Here is a 19,335-nt window from a genome sequence, read left to right as displayed (position 1 = left end):
TAACACGAGAAGAGACAAAAACAGACATTGTATAACACGAGACGTGACAAAAACGGACATTGTATAACACGAGAAGAGACAAAAACAGACATTGTATAACACGAGAAGAGACAAAAACAGACATTGTATAACACGAGACGTGACAAAAACGGACATTGTATAACACGAGAAGAGACAAAACAGACATTGTATTTCACGAGAAGAGACAAAACAGACATTGTATAACACGAGACGTGACAAAAACGGACATTGTATAACACGAGAAGAGACAAAAACGGACATTGTATAACACGAGAAGAGACAAAAACAGACATTGTATAACACGAGAAGAGACAAAAACAGACATTGTATAACACGAGAAGAGACAAAAACAGACATTGTATAACACGAGACGTGACAAAAACAGACATTGTATTACATGAGACGTGATAAAACAGACATTGTATTACACGAGAAGAGACAAAAACAGACATTGTATAACACGAGAAGAGACAAAACAGACATTGTATTTCACGAGACGTGACAAAAACAGACATTGTATTACACGAGAAGTGATAAAAACAGACATTGTATTACACGAGACGTGATAAAAACAGACATTGTATTACACGAGACGTGACAAAAACAGACGGTGTATTACACAAGACGTGATAAAAACTGACATTGTATGACACGAGACGTGACAAAAACGGACATTGTATTACACGAGAAGAGACAAAACAGACATTGTATTTCACGAGAAGAGACAAAACAGACATTGTATAACACGAGACGTGATAAAAACGGACATTGTATAACACGAGAAGAGACAAAAACAGACATTGTATAACACGAGAAGAGACAAAAACAGACATTGTATAACACGAGAAGAGACAAAAACAGACATTGTATAACACGAGACGTGACAAAAACAGACATTGTATAACACGAGATGAGACAAAAACAGACATTGTATTTCACGAGAAGAGACAAAACAGACATTGTATAACACGAGACGTGACAAAAACGGACATTGTATAACACGAGACGTGACAAAAACAGACATTGTATTGCACGAGACGTGATAAAAATAGACATTGTATTACACGAGACGAGACAAAAACAGACTTGTATTACAGGAGACGAGACAAAAACAGATATTGTATTACAGGAGACGTGACAAAAACAGACATTGTATTACACGAGACGTGACAAAAACAGACATTGTATAACACGAGACGTGACAAAAACAGACATTGTATTACACGAGACGTGACAAAAACAGACATTGTATTACACAAGACGTGACAAAAACAGACATTGTATAACACGAGACGTGACAAAAACAGACATTGTATTACACGAGACGAGACAAAAACAGATATTGTATTACACAAGACATGACAAAAACAGACATTGTATAACACCAGAAGAGACAAAAACAGACATTGTATAACACGAGACGTGACAAAAACAGACATTGTATAACACGAGATGAGACAAAAACAGACATTGTATTTCACGAGAAGAGACAAAACAGACATTGTATAACACGAGACGTGACAAAAACGGACATTGTATAACACGAGAAGAGACAAAAACAGACATTGTATAACACGAGAAGAGACAAAAACAGACATTGTATAACACGAGACGTGACAAAAACGGACATTGTATAACACGAGAAGAGACAAAACAGACATTGTATTTCACGAGAAGAGACAAAACAGACATTGTATAACACGAGACGTGATAAAAACGGACATTGTATAACACGAGAAGAGACAAAAACAGACATTGTATAACACGAGAAGAGACAAAAACAGACATTGTATAACACGAGACGTGACAAAACAGACATTGTATTACACGAGACGTGACAAAAACAGACATTGTATTACACGAGACGTGACAAAAACAGACATTGTATTACACGAGACGTAACAAAAACTGACATTGTATGACACGAGACGTGACAAAAACGGACATTGTATAACAGGAAACGAGACAAAAACAGACATTGTATGACACGAGACGTGACAAAAACAGACATTGTATTACACGAAACGTGATCAAAACGGACATTGTATAACACGAGAAGAGACAAAACAGACATTGTATTTCACGAGACGTGACAAAAACAGACATTGTATAACACGAGAAGAGACAAAAACAGACATTGTATAACAGGAGACGAGACAAAAACAGACATTGTTTCACATCAAACGCGATCCCTTTATAAAGTTCAGTTACAAATAAAGATATGTTTAAATCAAAATCAAATACGTTTGTATAGATAATGTATATATATACGTTTGTATAGATAATGTATATATACGTTTGTATAGATAATGTATGTATACGTTTGTATAGATAATGTATATATACGTTTGTATAGATAATGTATATATACGTTTGTATAGATAATGTATATATATACGTTTGATAATGTATAATGTGTACGAGTAGGTCCAATTGAGATTTATAAAGTACAGCTGACGTGTCTCCTCCGTAATTAGACGGACCCCCTACTCGGACATTGCGTGACTATTAACCAGTAAGTTTCCTAACGATAACCGATCGCGATTTTTACACGTGAAAAGTGACTTCATGAGGTCACATCAAACTAGATAGCAACAGTAAAACTGGTTTACTTTCACAAATCATATCGTTTTATTGAAATGGCTCAACCTTATCCATTGGTTGGCCATTCCTTTTAACGGTATACGCGTGCTTTAGCCTACCATACATATATTTCAACACTGATACTACCATGCCCAATGAACATTGATTTTATTTTTGAAAAAGCGCCGTTGAATGTCTGGTGACATTCCACGACAATTTTGTACATATTACTCTTGTCACCTGTATCAAACAAATATGTGTTAACAATTAGTAGGGGGTGGCGATCAAATCCACTGAATTGATTTGGCTACACCTGAGAATATATGTAAATATCAGCACAGATCGACCTGTCGTCAATAGTTAACCTGCCCTAGTTCTGTACAGTCCAAATCGATAGACCTATGAGTATATTTAGAACAAACGATAAAATCACATTGAATTCCCAACTGTGCTCTTTCCTGCTCGTCGTAAAAAATATAGTGGTTCTGATTCTTGGCTAAGTGTGAGCCACCATGCAATGTTGATGAAGCACGAATATAAACCAAAGGAATGCCTTTTTAACACCAGTAATACCCGTAAAGATGTCTTTTATCTGTAGGCTAGGTGATGACGACGTAAGATAACTGACATGTTGAAAAGCTCCACAATATGACTGCCACGCGTGGAGACAAATGTGCTACACTGTGGATGCCACATGTGGTGACACTACTATAGTTACCATGTTCACCGTGACACCACAATCAAACGGTGCCTCTTGGGGTTTGCAACACATAATTGCACCGGTAAATAACTGCCACAAGTCAAAAAGTGCCGTGATGATAATCCGGACGTCGGATTCCGGTTGATGTAGGTGATAATCCGGACGCCGGATTTCGGTTGATTGATCTGCTATATCGTACGCCGGATTCCGGTCGTTTTAGAAATAAATATAGAAATGAAATAAAGAAACACATATTGACAGTAAAAAAAACAAGTACAAAATGTGTGAACTCCAATGGTAATTAACAGCATTTGAAATTACAAGACAAACATCCCTATTGTGTAAGACGACATCGCCATTGAGTGCACACCCCAATATGTCGACAATGGATATTGGAGGGATAAAAATCTTGTAATCCAAACTCTTTAGATATAAAAGATATATGCTATATTTATTTAGGTATACAGGACATGCCGAGCATTGACGGGATAAAAATCTTGTGAAACAATTCTACAGCATTAATTTTTTTTTATGTATTTTACATATATTGTGAAACAAGTTTAAAATATCAACTAATATTAATCATTTTTGTTGGTCCAGATGAAAGCGCGCGAGCTAATCGAACCCCTGTCAAGTAAAAGGCGAGTGGATACATGTGTACCAGTGCGCCATCCGACATACACTTGTATATATATTTCAACTCGCGATTCTGTTCATCCGGATGATTTCATTTCAACTTTTGATTTTCAAATTCAGACTATTTTGTGTGCATTTTAACTAATTTTCGCCAATAGATACATTTCTATATATTAGTGACGTCTTATAAAAAAATGAATACATAAGTAATTCAGCATTTTTTCGGCGATATAACGACACCACAGTTTCGTTAAATTCCAGTGAATTTTCCTGGGTTGCACAGGCTCAAACCCGTCAGCACTGGAAAACAGAGTAAGGAGAAATTAATATTAGCTTCGAAAATGAAAAAAAAATATAGCCTGCACTACTCGAAGACATATTTTAACATTTTGTAACTTTGGAAAATGTTAAGATGTATTTTATATAAAGTAGGCATATTAGATATAGATATATAATTATCCAAACATCTCATACAACGTGTTACAAATTCCAAACCTGAGAATACTAAGATAACACATTGAGTTCGCCCTCTGTATACAGGAACATTTTCTTAAGTCGCCATTTAAATTCCAAACCGTAATCAAGGAGGATTTGTTTTAATTCTAATGCTCAAATATTAAGTAAATTCCAAAATGGTGTTTTAAATCTAGTAACTGGATAAGGCCAGTAAAATTTAACGCCTTTGGGTCAGAAGACAAGCATCCCTATTGTAAAACGACATATCGTCACGTACAAAATGTTGATTTATTTTGTTTAACGTCCTATTAACAGCCAGGGTCATTTAAGGACGTGCCAGGTTTTGGAGGTGGAGGAAAACTGGAGTACCCGGAGAAAAACCATCGGCCTACGGTCAGTACCTGGCAACTACCCCACATAGGTTTCAAACTCGTAGCCCAGAGGTGGAGGGCTAGTGATAAAGTGTCGGGACACCTTTTTTTTCTATATCGAATTAGTTTTAATATCATCAAAAGAGTTTTACAGCATTTTTATTATGGTAAAGAAAATGAAAATGTGAATCGGCAGGGACACCTTAACCGCTCGGCCCTTGAAATGATGTAGAACTTATTTCAACTAATAATAATTGAGCATTAGAATTAATGTTAATTCATTTGAAATTAAGTGGCAATTAAGATGCCGTTTTACATAATGGCAAAAGAATTGCCCTTAAGGTCAAATCTTTTACCCTAAAGTATGAAAATGCAATCAGTCACATAGTAGAAAAAACAAGTGTTTGTCCTTTTGCTAACACTTTTTAACATAAGGTATGAGAAAACATAATTAATTCTTAAGGTTAAAAATCGATTCATAATGGCAAAAGGATTTTGACCTTAAGGGAAATATATTTTTTCCCATTAAAACAATCTTACCAACATGTTCATAATGGCAGGAACGTACATGTACGTCTATGCATGTTCCTGATAATGGCAAACGTTGGTTTTTTTTACCTTGAGGTAATTTGTTGTTTGCCATTATGTGACCCGATCATATTCATCTACACTTACGGCAGAGACCTATATAAATTTAGTATATAGGTCTCTGCTTACGATAAAAGGACTTTAACGTTTAGTTTAAACATATTTTATTGCCGATAGAGTCTAACAGCAAAAGGATTGGGCACAAGTTACAAGAACATTATAAACGCCCGTTCCTAATAGTATTATTACACAATTTAACGTAAAATATTTTTTTTCACACTTAAGGTAAAATCATTTGATGTTAAGGGAACAAAACACATAAAGGCAAAAAACTATTTGCCCTTAAGGTCAAATCTTTTTCTCTGAAGTATAGTATGAATTATTTGACACTTCGACATGACATACTAGTCCATCATTAGTTAGAGCACTTAAAATGTATACCACCATTTTCCTTCAATGTGCCACTTTTGTCCGCCTTCTCGTTAAAACTTCGACAATTGAAAACTTTCAAATATGGCTACCGTTTTGTGCAGACGACACTAATTTATAATTTCGCGCATGCTCAACTGATGTTTGTCAGCACACGAAACCAATCGAGGCCAATAATATCGATTTCGGGGCGTGGTTTAACATTAGTTGTCAGCACCTAAATCGTTAGCTACCATTAAGATACATTGTAGTCATTTAAATAAATGGTATCAGGGAGTCAGGAGTTGGGCATACACCTGGTTATTTCTTTGTTTTGTTTTGTTTTGTTTTTAATTTTGTTTTTGATATGCTACATTGCCAAGAACGTATACTGTGCGTCACAAAAATGCATAAAATGGCACCCACATTATAGAAGTATCTAATTGATACTTTCATTCTTTTTTGGAGAGTGGTTATAATGTAAACTACGTAACTTTTAGTCGTGAATAAAACATACGTGTGAGTAAAGCAGTCATTATTGCGCATTTTGTAAAGTCTGAACATCTATCAGTATTGCCAACTTGGAGACAGAACACGAAGGACGGGATAGGGGTTGAAAAGTAGACGCAGAAATGAAAAAAAAAAAGTCAATTTATTATACATGTAGATATCATGTATGGTGTTTATAATATTCACCCTGAGAAAATCATACAATATACAGACAAAGATGTCCTGTTGTACACACAGCTCCAGGACCGTGTTGAGCTATACTTGTATGTGTACCGATTTGCTAGCAATTTAAACTTTTTTTCAAATGTCACGTCGTCATGGACTGTACGTGTGTTATATTAAAGCTATATGAATGAACTTCTCTCGCCTTTGTGTGGCACTAAACTGTAGTATTTTATTATAAATGCTAATTGCCCTCTATAAAATTCAATAATACCCCGGATGTAAAAACCAGTAGAGCCGTACTCCGTAGGTCCCTGACAAGTTTAGCATTTCATAGTCTAGTACGCAGTGATTTCGTTGATTGGAAAAATGGTCTTCACAACTGCATCGCCGTGACCCATGGAAAACTCGAATACGAATTATTTCTTGAAAGGATCGAGTATGCAATTCTGGTAAATCTTAACTATGTGAACTTCCCGTACCGACTTGGCTAGGGAGAATATTTCTTTATGGCTCCCGGGTTCGATTCTCAGTAGATGTTTAAAATATAAAGGAACCCCATAAATATATGCACTGCTATCGTCTTAATTAAAAGAAGTATTCATGTTTCATACAATATTGAACATAAATCTCGTTACTCTAAAAATAAACTTAGAATAAAAAGTTCAATTAAAATTTGATTCATGAGAAATTCTTAATAAAATACATAGCACTGATGAAAATAGCATTTTTTTTTTATAAAGTAACATTAAGAAAACTTATAAAGAAGACTCTTATTAAACATTGCTAACTTTTGAACGGAGGCAACTTCTTACAAAAATCAGATTAAGTACGGTTCCATATTTTAGAGATTGAGACTGGTAGATAAAAAAAGATCCCGCGACAACTTCGATTATGTAAAAGTTGTAACACACTTGAAGATGAGGTTCACTTTATTTTCCACTGCATTTACAACTCTTTCCCCAAGAAAACAGCTTTTTGCAAAATATAGAGCAGATACAAGCCTTCCCGATAAACAAAATTTATATATGCTATTGTCATCTGATGAATTACAGCTTTTGCGCGATATTAGCCTCTTCATTAAAAAGTCTCTTGAACCAAAGGGGCTAGTAACGATAAAAATGGGGGGGGGGGGGGGGGGGGGGGGGGAATCCGCATTTTTATCGTTACTAGCCCCTGTGCTTGAACGGAGGGAAGTAGGCTTACAATGTACTTAAGTATATTCAATATGATGTCTAGTATACATCCCTGATATATTATATTTGTTTGTCTATTTTGTTGCATTGTTTGCTGTTCGGTCCACGTGTTCTATTTGGATGTAAAATGCATAAAGTTGAATTTAATTGATCTTTATAGCGTTGCTTATATGTATTTTGAGACGAGTAGAAAAATCCTGTCATAGATCTACTTGGCATCTGCGATGGTCAGATCAGAGACTTATTAATCACTGGTTAATCAGACTAATTAAACTGGTCTATCGTTTGGTAGTTCATTGACCGCAACGTCCAATACTGGCAATGTCATACCGATAATGGATGAACATGCCTCGTCATTTAAAGGCGTAATAACAGAACTTGATTAATTGAATATAATATTAATCTAGCAGCACAGGCTACATGTATAAGCCCCTTATAGCAGACATCACTAAAACTGTCTAGAACATTCTATTAAAGATCAAAGCTTGATTTTGAATCCATAACAATATTCATTTAAACCCAGATCGGTTTCAAATTAGCTTAATGTATGACCAATATCATTTTTATTTATCTATTTATTTGTTTTTTTCATTTATTGGTTTTTTTCACGAGACGATGCCCACTCACATTTTTGGCGGTTCTTTTGGAGTTACTCCCCTTTACACAACTCTCTCCCTTATAAAGCAAGAATTGTACACAATCAACAACGCGAAGTGCCACGCACGTTTTTATCATCTGTCAAAACATTGGATCGGGAAATTACATCTGAAGACAATATTGAAAAAACGAAGACAAATTAGAATGTGACTAGACATGTACGAAGAAATGATAGAATATAAGTAATAACTGGAATGTATTTCATCTTGGAAAGTTCCAGTAGCAGACATCTATAATCAACTGTTTGGTAAAGAGCGGAAGCCGGGCTGGGTGGAGTTTTTACATTTTCTGAGTCACTGAAATCAATATAATTGTTTACACAAGGATCTGTAATACTTATGAAACTCGGGAACAGTCCCTGTCGTTTTTAATTGTACTGTGGAATATAAACAAAAGAATGAGCCAAAGATTTACTGTGACGAAAGCTGATGAAGAGGCACCAATTGGGGATGTCGGGGGATCGTATGGCGCCGTGCCCGTCCAGGAATTGAACAACATAGCGGGCAACGACGCTATCAAACATGGTGAGTACATCTGTAATTCTACTTTATAAAAATATGTATGTTTAAAAATATGATCACTTTTTCTATATCAAATTTAGCTTGAACCCCAGCAGATTTGCACATTTTTATCGCCTGCTTCTTACAATCACCTCTCTAATACACAGTAGCATTAGGTCCTAGAGCTAGTTACCTGTCACACAGCATGTGGGATTATCTTAATTATCACCTATACTTTCCCAGAGCTAGATCTGCCAATTTAGATTTATCTCCTGGTGATTTGATTAATAGGCTATATTAATCATTTCATAAGAGATGATCATAATTGATCACAAGCTGTAGGTACATACCTGTTTTGTAGAAGTCAGACATTGATTAATGAACTCTAAACAAATATTGTATTTTTCAGTACAGGTATATACTCAGCTGTAAGGGTTTAGTATTTTGTGGATACCACACTGTCAAATGAAAAGGTAGTGAATTACTAGTGATTTCCATAAGTGGTACTGATTATACCTAGTAATTGTTTACATATCTATATACATTAATTGTACCTGTGTATGTATAAGTGATAAGCTAGGAGGATGTGCACCCAATTCCTGTCTAATTTGACACCCTGAAGAGCCCAACAAATATGTCGGAGTAGACAGGGTGTTGAAAGATGCAAAATATACCATATTTAGTCTCACTGTAATTATCGCCCCTCCCCCTATAAACATCCCTCCCCTTTCTGGCGGAGAAACTGAAATTATATTAAATCCCCTAGTCTCCTTATTGTAAAACAACTTCAAAATAAGTCATATTGCTTACATTTTATATGTAGAGACTTAAGTTTGGTGATCAAAGCTAGACTTAGCTAAATTAAAAATTCATCACACTTTTTTCCTATTTACTATTTACAATATTTGTTCATAACATAGATTTAGTTACCTTAATAATAATAAGTACCCTTGGCCCTCTGTAACCATTTTAATGTGCTCTGGGTGCTTATAATTACAGTGACATATGTACAGTTTTTGGAAAACAGGTTTGAACACCACACGTATGTAATGTTTTACAAGTAACCATCTACAGCAAATGCAGCAGTCATTTAAGTGCAAGGCTGTTGACTGTTGTATAGGCTCTTAGGTTTAAATCTGTCAATAGTGTATGGCTATATATGGTATATATATACACTGCATCTCATATAAATTATTAGATAGAGAATAAAGTACCAAAGTGTTTTACATATATATATATATATACATACTGTGCCTGTATTTTATATTAAAAATGAAATATTTCTTCTTTTTAAAACCTCTAATCTATACAAAGAATGTAAATATTCTCCTTTTGTATAATATGGTCTCAGGATCATCTCCATATTATAGTATTATTATACCTCTACATTACATAGGCTGTGTTAGTCAGAATGATGTAAAGATTCTTAGATCTTAATCTGTAAATACTTGCCTCCATAAAATCATAAACATTTTGCATTAAATTAGTTATCAATGACAATATAGGGTAATAATAAGTTTAAAACCAAATAATTCATGTATTCCTCAAAAAGATAAATTAAAAGTTTGTCTCACTAAATCTCTTTAAATGCAAATCCGTTCCAACCATATAGGCCTTGGCATTGAATGTTCCTCATTCGGGGGCAGACGTAAACATTTTGGACCCTAAATTTTGAGAACCCTAAATAATAAAAATAATCATTAGGTCTTGTTCATCGTAAATAATCTCAAAAATTCAATTAGTCTAGAAGAAAGTAAGACATGGATTGGTTTGTCTAAAGGAGTTATATAAAGTATACTTTTTTTAGACTTGATGATGCCAACAAGTGCATTCAGTGTTCCCAGCGGATATTGTATTGAAATGTCAGCAACATTGTAACTTGATACAACAAAAAATAATGAATTTGATGTAGCACTGTAATATTGACAGTGGAAGATGATTATTGAAATAACTGTAGCAATGACTGCGGTAGATGATAATTGAAGCAAATGAAGAGCCCGGTAATCCAATATTCAAAGATCAGTATTTCCAATCTTTCTAACGGTGATCTATAGCTGATGAGATGAGCATTATTTATTTACTAGTTTGGGTTTCCAAGTCGGTATATATATATATATATATATAGCCATCTTTCATGTTAATTAAAGATCACAGAGGTCGTGAAAGGCAACCCTACCTATATCTATCTATATAATGATGGGTATATAGGAGACCCCTCAGAAGGCACTGATGAGTTTTTCTTTTCGTGTTAGGTAATCATGTATTCATTATTCTCACTGTAAATTACTGCCACACAGACGGATCTATATAGACTCAGGGAATGGTTATTGGCCATGGTCAGCTAGTGGTATCAGCCCAGTCATATAGCTATTCAACTCCAATGTCTAAATACCCAATAAAGGCTTTGCATATATAAATATGAAAAGGTGGCATATAGGTAGCACACCACAGTAAGACAGCCTGGCCATGGGCAATTTTTTTGTTAAGCAAATAACTCCTGTATTATGATATGCATAAAAAATGAAAAAATAAATGTACACTATAATTGGTATATTCAGTATGAAGTAGTACATACAGGCTTCACATTTATTAAAACAAAAATCAATAAATTGGTTCCGGATTTTAAATATCCGGATTTTCCGAACGTGTGTTTACACAGGAAATTTAGTTTTGCCTACAGCGCAAAATGGCAGCCCACAGAAAAGGTAAGATAGCGGAAAAACTTAATTTACAACATATGTCCAAACAAGATTAATTCTGTCTTTGGGATAGAGATATTTAATTTTAAATAGGTTTCAGGAAAAAAATTGTGTAGAGAATTGTGCCATTTTGGGTCAAATATCATAATATTTTGCAATTTTTGAGAATTTTTTAAGCTGTTACCATGGTATTCACAGCTCTAAAAATCACAGAAAATATCAGTTTACTTATCCTTCAGAGCTCTATTAAAATTGCAAATGTTGTACAGATTTCAAATATATATACTTTATTAGAGGTTATATGTAAGGTTAACTGGCAATGTTTACATATCTAAAACATGTGCCATATTTTTCAGAATTTGGCATTTTTACTGTACACTGCTACCTTATAAGGGCTGAAAAATGTTATTTTTTGGAAATTGTGCTTAATTATGCTTGATTAAGCTTCATTTTAATTCATTATTGCTCAAAAATGCATAAAAACAATCTAAAACTTGTTTATTATCTGGCTTGTCATATTAGAGGAATCAAGGGAGGTAACTCGCATATCTACCCATTTTAAGGGTGGGTTAATTAAGCATAATGTTAATGAGTCAGTGTAAATTGAAAAGATATTCTATGTTTTATAACAAACCCAATATAACTTATTGGGTATCTAACAAACCATATAGACTGAATTCTGGTTAGTTTTACCTGATTTATTACCCCGTATCCATGGAAACTATTACAGTAAGTGTTATTTTTTGAAATATTTGGTGAAACCATTATTGTCAGTTTATTTATACAATGGTAAGCATGTAATTTCAATGGCTTGAGTGTACGGTTGATGCAATATTGTCAATTATGGTCATTCACTTAGGTAAAGCAGAAAAAATAGCATTTTCCGCATAAAATGGGATCAGCGGACACTTTCATATGATCATTGGTACATATCTGAATAACCGGGGTGGAAACAGATGATTGTGATGTCATAGGCATGACATTTTGAAATCTTGGATGTCATGCCATGATTTATCAGTTAGAATATTGCATGTGTTGCTAAGCTGAGGTTTGGAAAGGAATTTGGTTATTTATTATGACACCATTGAGTATTTATGACGTCATAGATACCATCTGATGACGTCATAGTTACTGATGACGTCATGGTAACTATGACGTCATATTACAAGGCTAAATTTGATAGTTGTATAGTATTTTTTGCTTGATTACATGCACAGAGACTCAAAGTACCACATTCAACTCAAAACACAACTTTATTCAAGAGATATACAGAATTATGGGAGTTTTCATCTTTAAAATTACCTCCCCTTATTACTGGATTGGGAGAAAAAGTTGCCAAAATACACCTCTCAGGGAAATCAGCAATACTCGGTGACTATTAAAGATACACGGTAACCGGATATGTCATTTTGTTCGTCGGAACATGTTCTAGACATTCATGGGGTTTTTAGTAAAATTAGAATTTAAAAAAGTGATGTATAAGGTAGCACACCACAGTAAGACAGCCTGGCCATGGGCAATTTTTTTGTTAAGCAAATAACTCCTGTATTATGATATGCATAAAAAATGAAAAAATAAATGTACACTATAATTGGTATATTCAGTATGAAGTAGTACATACAGGCTTCACATTTATTAAAACAAAAATCAATAAATTGGTTCCGGATTTTAAATATCCGGATTTTCCGAACGTGTGTTTACACAGGAAATTTAGTTTTGCCTACAGCGCAAAATGGCAGCCCACAGAAAAGGTAAGATAGCGGAAAAACTTAATTTACAACATATGTCCAAACAAGATTAATTCTGTCTTTGGGATAGAGATATTTAATTTTAAATAGGTTTCAGGAAAAAAATTGTGTAGAGAATTGTGCCATTTTGGGTCAAATATCATAATATTTTGCAATTTTTGAGAATTTTTTAAGCTGTTACCATGGTATTCACAGCTCTAAAAATCACAGAAAATATCAGTTTACTTATCCTTCAGAGCTCTATTAAAATTGCAAATGTTGTACAGATTTCAAATATATATACTTTATTAGAGGTTATATGTAAGGTTAACTGGCAATGTTTACATATCTAAAACATGTGCCATATTTTTCAGAATTTGGCATTTTTACTGTACACTGCTACCATAGCTACCATGATATTCAAAATAACTTCCAATTAAAAATTGCTGATTGTAATAAACTATCATTTTTAATGAATGTATAACATAATATTTGATTAAATAATTGGTCAGAAATTAGTTTTACTTCAATTTCAAAATCATCATTTGCTGGTTTTAAATAAAGATTTAGAATTAATTACTGGTAAACAAAATGAATTGAAAGTAATCCTTTTGTTATTTTTGTTAAAATACAAGATTTAGATATATATTTGCAATAAGGTTAAAATATGACTCAATGACTCATTTTAATTTTTCAAAAATCATAAAAATTTCCTAGAAAAATCAATGCAGTGGTCAAGTCAATTTACTGAGAGGGATCCAATGGAAATATTTCTCAGTGGATTTTTCACAGTTTGACACGGTATAGATCTAGATGGACCATTCTATAAATAAAGATACTGTAGACAGCCCATTATTAGCTCACCTGGTCCGAAGGCCAAGGTGAGCTTATGCGCCATACAGTGGCGTCTGTCGTCCATCAACAATGGACTTCTTATTCATAACCGCTGATCGGAATTGAACAAAATTTGACTGGTAGCATCATTATGGGGTGCATTGGGGATTAGAAATTGTACAAATGGTGAGGCTGAATTCCTGAGCCTGAGGGACGGGGCAAAAAGTGTCAATTTGGCTTAATTGATATAAACAATTTCTTCTCTGCAATTAAGCAATGGATATCGCTCAAATATGTCTGGTAGCATCCTTATGGGGTAGGGATACAAAATTGTACAAATGATGGGGCTGACCCTCTGGGGCCTTGAGGGGTGGGGCCGAAAGGGGTCTATTTGGCAGAATCGATATAGATGGCCTCTTCTCTGAATCTGAGCAGTGAATATTGCTCAGATTTGACTGGTAGCATCCTTATGGGGTAGAGATTCAAAATTTTAGAAATGGTGGGGCTGACTCCCTGGGGGGCTGAGGAACAGGGCCAAAAGTGGTCAATTAAATTTGGCTTAAATTGATATAAACAACTTCTTCACTGGAAATAAGCAATGGATATCACTCATATTTTTCTGGTAGCATCCTTTTGGGGTAAGGATTCAAAATTGTAGAAATGGTAGGACTAACCCCCCCTCGGGGGCCTGAGGGGTGGGGCCAAATAGGGTCAATTTGACTAAATTGCTATAAACAATTAATTGTCTGGAAGTAAGCAATGAATATCAATCATATTTGACTGGTAGCATCCTTAGGGGGTGGGGATTAAAATGATACAAAAACAAATGGCCCAGCTGACCCCCAGGGAGCTGAAGGAGGGGTCTAAAATGGATCAATTCAGCTAAAGATATATAAACGACTTCTTTGATCAACTAACTTAGTTACGTACATCACTCATATTTGATTGGTTGCATCCTTATGGATTAGGCAAAAACAATCTTCGGGAAAAGAGAATTCTAACAACTTATGGATTAGGGATTCAAAATTGTACAAATGGTGGGTCTGACCCCCTGTGGGCTTAAGGGGCAGGCTCAAAATGGGTCCTTATGGCAATATTGATATTAATTACTTCTTCTCTGGAACAACATAATCATGCATCAACAAATAAAGCTTTTAGCAAATGGAACATAAACATTATTTTGATGTTTGCTCAAATAAACCAGGTGAGCGATACAGGCCCTCTGGGACTCTTGTATAGAGAGGCAAGATACCTTAGACTCTAGACAGACCCTTATATAGAGAGATGGGAGATTCTAGACAGACCATTATATAGAGAGACAGGAGACTCTAGACAGACCATTATATAGAGAGACAGGAGACTAGACAGACCATTATATAGAGAGACAGGAGACTCTAGACAGACCATTATATAGAGAGACAGGAGACTCTAGACAGACCATTATATAGAGAGACGGGAGACTCTAGACAGACCATTATATAGAGAGACGGGAGACTGTAGACAGACCATTATATAGAGAGATAGGAGACTCTAGACAGACCATTATATAGAGAGATGGGAGACTGTAGACAGACCATTATATACAGAGAAGGGAGACTGTAGACAGACCATTATATAGAGAGACAGGAGACTCTAGACAGACCATTATATAGAGAGACAGGAGACTGTAGACAGACCATTATATACAGAGAAGGGAGACTGTAGACAGACCATTATGTACAGAGAAGGGAGACTGTAGACAGACCATTATATACAGAGAAGGGAGACTCTAGACTGACCATTATATAGAGAGACAGGAGACTCTAGACAGACCATTATATACAGAGAAGGGAGACTCTAGACAGACCATTATATAGAGAGACAGGAGACTGTAGACAGACCATTATATACAGAGAAGGGAGACTCTAGACAGACCATTATATAGAGAGACAGGAGACTGTAGACAGACCATTATATACAGAGAAGGGAGACTCTAGACAGACCATTATATAGAGAGACAGGAGACTGTAGACAGACCATTATATACAGAGAAGGGAGACTCTAGATCTAGACAGACCATTATATAGAGAGACAGGAGACTGTAGACAGACCATTATATACAGAGAAGGGAGACTCTAGACAGACCATTATATAGAGAGACAGGAGACTGTAGACAGACCATTATATACAGAGAAAGGAGACTCTAGACAGACCATTATATAGAGAGACAGGAGACTGTAGACAGACCATTATATACAGAAACGGGAGATTCTAGACAGACCATTATATAGAGAGACAGGAGACTGTAGACAGACCATTATATACAGAGACGGGAGACTCTAGACAGACCATTATATAGAGAGAGAGAGCCACAAGATGCTAGACAGACCATTATATAGAGAGCCGTTGGATTCTAGAGAGACCTTTATTAAGACAGACCATTATATAGCGAGAGCCGTGAAACTCTAGACAGTTTGTAAACAGATCAGTGATGCTTTAGTATATAGTTATCAGGACACATTTGAGTAGAAAGCTTGTTTCTGGATTCTATCCAAACTTCTATCCGATAACATTATATTAACACTGTGTTAAGGCCTTGCTGTTGGCAGTAGAACTTCTTCACAAAATACAATTCACATATACACTAGTTAACATTGGCAAGACCACTTCTAAGTAAACTCTTCTCTCTGGATTGAATGATTTATGATACCTGCTATAAACTGATATTATGTTGCCTAATCAAGTATATATTATCATTGGCGTACAACTCCATAACATTTTACTGTTGTAGCTATACTGTAATTTGATTACCAATTCCCGATAACCTAATAATTACATGCTATAAAACTAGATTCTGTCTGTGGCCATAAACTGTCTCTGGTCATTGATCAGCTGCAGGTTATCAGGGATATAATGCCTCTAGTCTTGTAAGGATTGTCTCCCCTGCTACAGATTGTAAATTTGAGGAGTTGAATAAATACAAATAGGGGAAAAAGACATTGCACGAGGGAGACTTGCTATATTTTAATCCCTATTTTTTTACTGAAAACTATCAGGTTAGCATTCTGTATTTTGCAATTTCCTTTTTTTTTTTATTGTCTGGCGACATATGTGTCGTAATTTTCGACTTTTCTCAAAATATAATCAAGAGACCCAGGGTCATGATATTGGGCTGGGCTACCAATTCACAAGTTGTTCAAATAAATTACCTTGACCTGCTTTCAAGATCGCATGGTTGAGATTTGTTAAATCTTACATAAAAAATAAAACATCAATTATCCGTATCTATCTATCAGATTTTAGTGAACTTTTAAAGCTCATGCAGGGCCTCTTGTTAATATATGTACATGTTTTTATAATTTCAAAATAAGATTAGTCTACCAAATCAAAAGTTTGGTTTGTCGAAATGAGGATCAGATTTGGATATTAAAATATAAATACTTTGATGTCAGGCTTGAAATTTTAAAAATGCTTGCAACCACCGCCACAAAATAATTTTTTTTTTTTATAAAAGTACGTCCTTTTAATCTACATTTTCTGTGTATATATAGGTACAATTCCACCATATATATGAGATAGTTATAAACATATAGTTCTTTAATCTTATCCTGCATCTTGAACTACTTTCCCTAGTATCATTTGTCTATATCTGCTATAGTATTGTTGTATGTTCACTCCCTGGTGTTGGTAATATATAATGTGATCATATATCCTGTATGTAAGTCTACAGTGCCCAAGGCCGAATGTCTTAACTGTTTAGCTGTTACGTAACCATACATATATGACTAATGACACAGCCAATATATAGTTATCATGTATGATGGATGACTGGGCAGTATTAGCTCACAGTCTGATCAGGCAGTGCTGATATATTGGACAGAAACTTGAAGCTGATCGACAGTGACCAGAATCTTCTTGTCTGATCCCCTGGAAATAACTTATCTAGAGGTGTTTTACCCTATTTACCGAAAATCTCCTGGAAATTTCAGAATTTGTTTTATTTTAAAATCCCATCCATTTTCTTCAATGACCGAAATAAATCATTATTAGTATCACAACTTGAACCAGAGCTATATATATCCAGGCAGTTTTCTTCTTTTGCAAAAAGGGCTGTTTGTAGTATATTATTTTTTTTTCTATCTATTTTTGTGTCGCCTTTGAAAAAGGAGACATATAGGTATTACTTTTCGGCGGCGTCCGGAAAATGGTTTTCGTGCGATAACTTTAGTAGTTTAGAACGGATTAATTCGAAACTTCATGGGAAGGTTCATTACCATGATAGCTCGGACAAGTTCGATAACCAAAATTATTCGCACCTTTTTAAAAGAGTTATAGCCCTTTAATTTTTTGCGAAAATGGTTTCCACTCAATAACTTGAATAATTATTACTGGATTAATTTGAAACTGCATGGGAAGGTTCGTTACCATAATACTGTGGACAAGTTCGTTAACCAAATTTATTTGGACCTTTTTAAAAGAGTTATAGCCCTTTAATTTTTTTTGCGAAAATAGAATGTTCGTTACCATAATACTGTGGACAAGTTTGTTATTGTTTTTTTTTATTCAAGTCCTAGTTTTAAAGAGTTATGGCCCTTTAATTATTCGCATACACAGGCGACACCTCCACTTCCGTGGAATTCTTGTTATTTTTATTTTTGGACTTTGAAGTGTGCATGAAATATATTGTATAATTTATGATGTTGACATTTTTAAGGTTGAGGAACATTACAGTGAAAATCCAGGATTTTGTATTGGGAAGATCGATATATCAACCCTTGAGTATTATAGTACAGGGATATGATTTAACAAAATTAAACTTTTTCATTTAGTGCACGTAAATGTATACACAGACATTTAAAACTTTCACCCCTACTGACCTTATTGGACTTCAAATGATGAGTGCATGGCAGAGTCCACTTAAATTTATTAGGGTTGAAAGGGTCAATTGGGATAATTGATGTATTAAAGTTAAAAAAAAAAGCAAACAAACCCAAAACAATGATAACTGAAATAAAAAAACGATGATAACTAAAATCAATTTCATGCAAAATTTTGCTATGGCACTAGGCGTATACATTACCCTAGTATAAGGTATGCCTTTAGATTTAAAAGTACATTTCAAAATGCTTCACTTTCTCTGACAATGCAAAATAGATTGCTAATTAAGGTGTTTCTAAAGATGATAATCAAATCCAGGGGAAGTAACTCTGTCATGCCAATTCCTATAAATCTTATTGCATAATCTAATCACACTTGATCACTGCAAAATCAGGGTTATAAAACATTGCAGAAATTTCTCGAAGATAAA

General features: G+C 34.7%; 1 protein-coding gene across 1 annotated transcript in view; it reads left to right on the top strand.

The window, feature by feature from the left end:
* The first annotated feature begins 8,332 nt into the window (after positions 1 to 8,332).
* LOC117338190 (solute carrier family 12 member 6-like) overlaps positions 8,333 to 19,335 on the top strand; it is a 114,189-nt gene continuing 103,186 nt past the window's right edge. Inside the window, exon 1 of the mRNA XM_033899446.1 lies at positions 8,333 to 8,812. Within this exon, the coding sequence (XP_033755337.1) occupies positions 8,686 to 8,812 (127 nt within the window). The 5' untranslated portion in view covers positions 8,333 to 8,685. The remainder of the gene's footprint in view (positions 8,813 to 19,335) is intronic.

Source organism: Pecten maximus, chromosome 11 (genome assembly GCF_902652985.1).
Source record: "Pecten maximus chromosome 11, xPecMax1.1, whole genome shotgun sequence".
Taxonomy (NCBI): Eukaryota; Metazoa; Mollusca; class Bivalvia; order Pectinida; family Pectinidae; genus Pecten; species Pecten maximus.
This window is presented reverse-complemented; position numbering and strand designations above follow the sequence as displayed.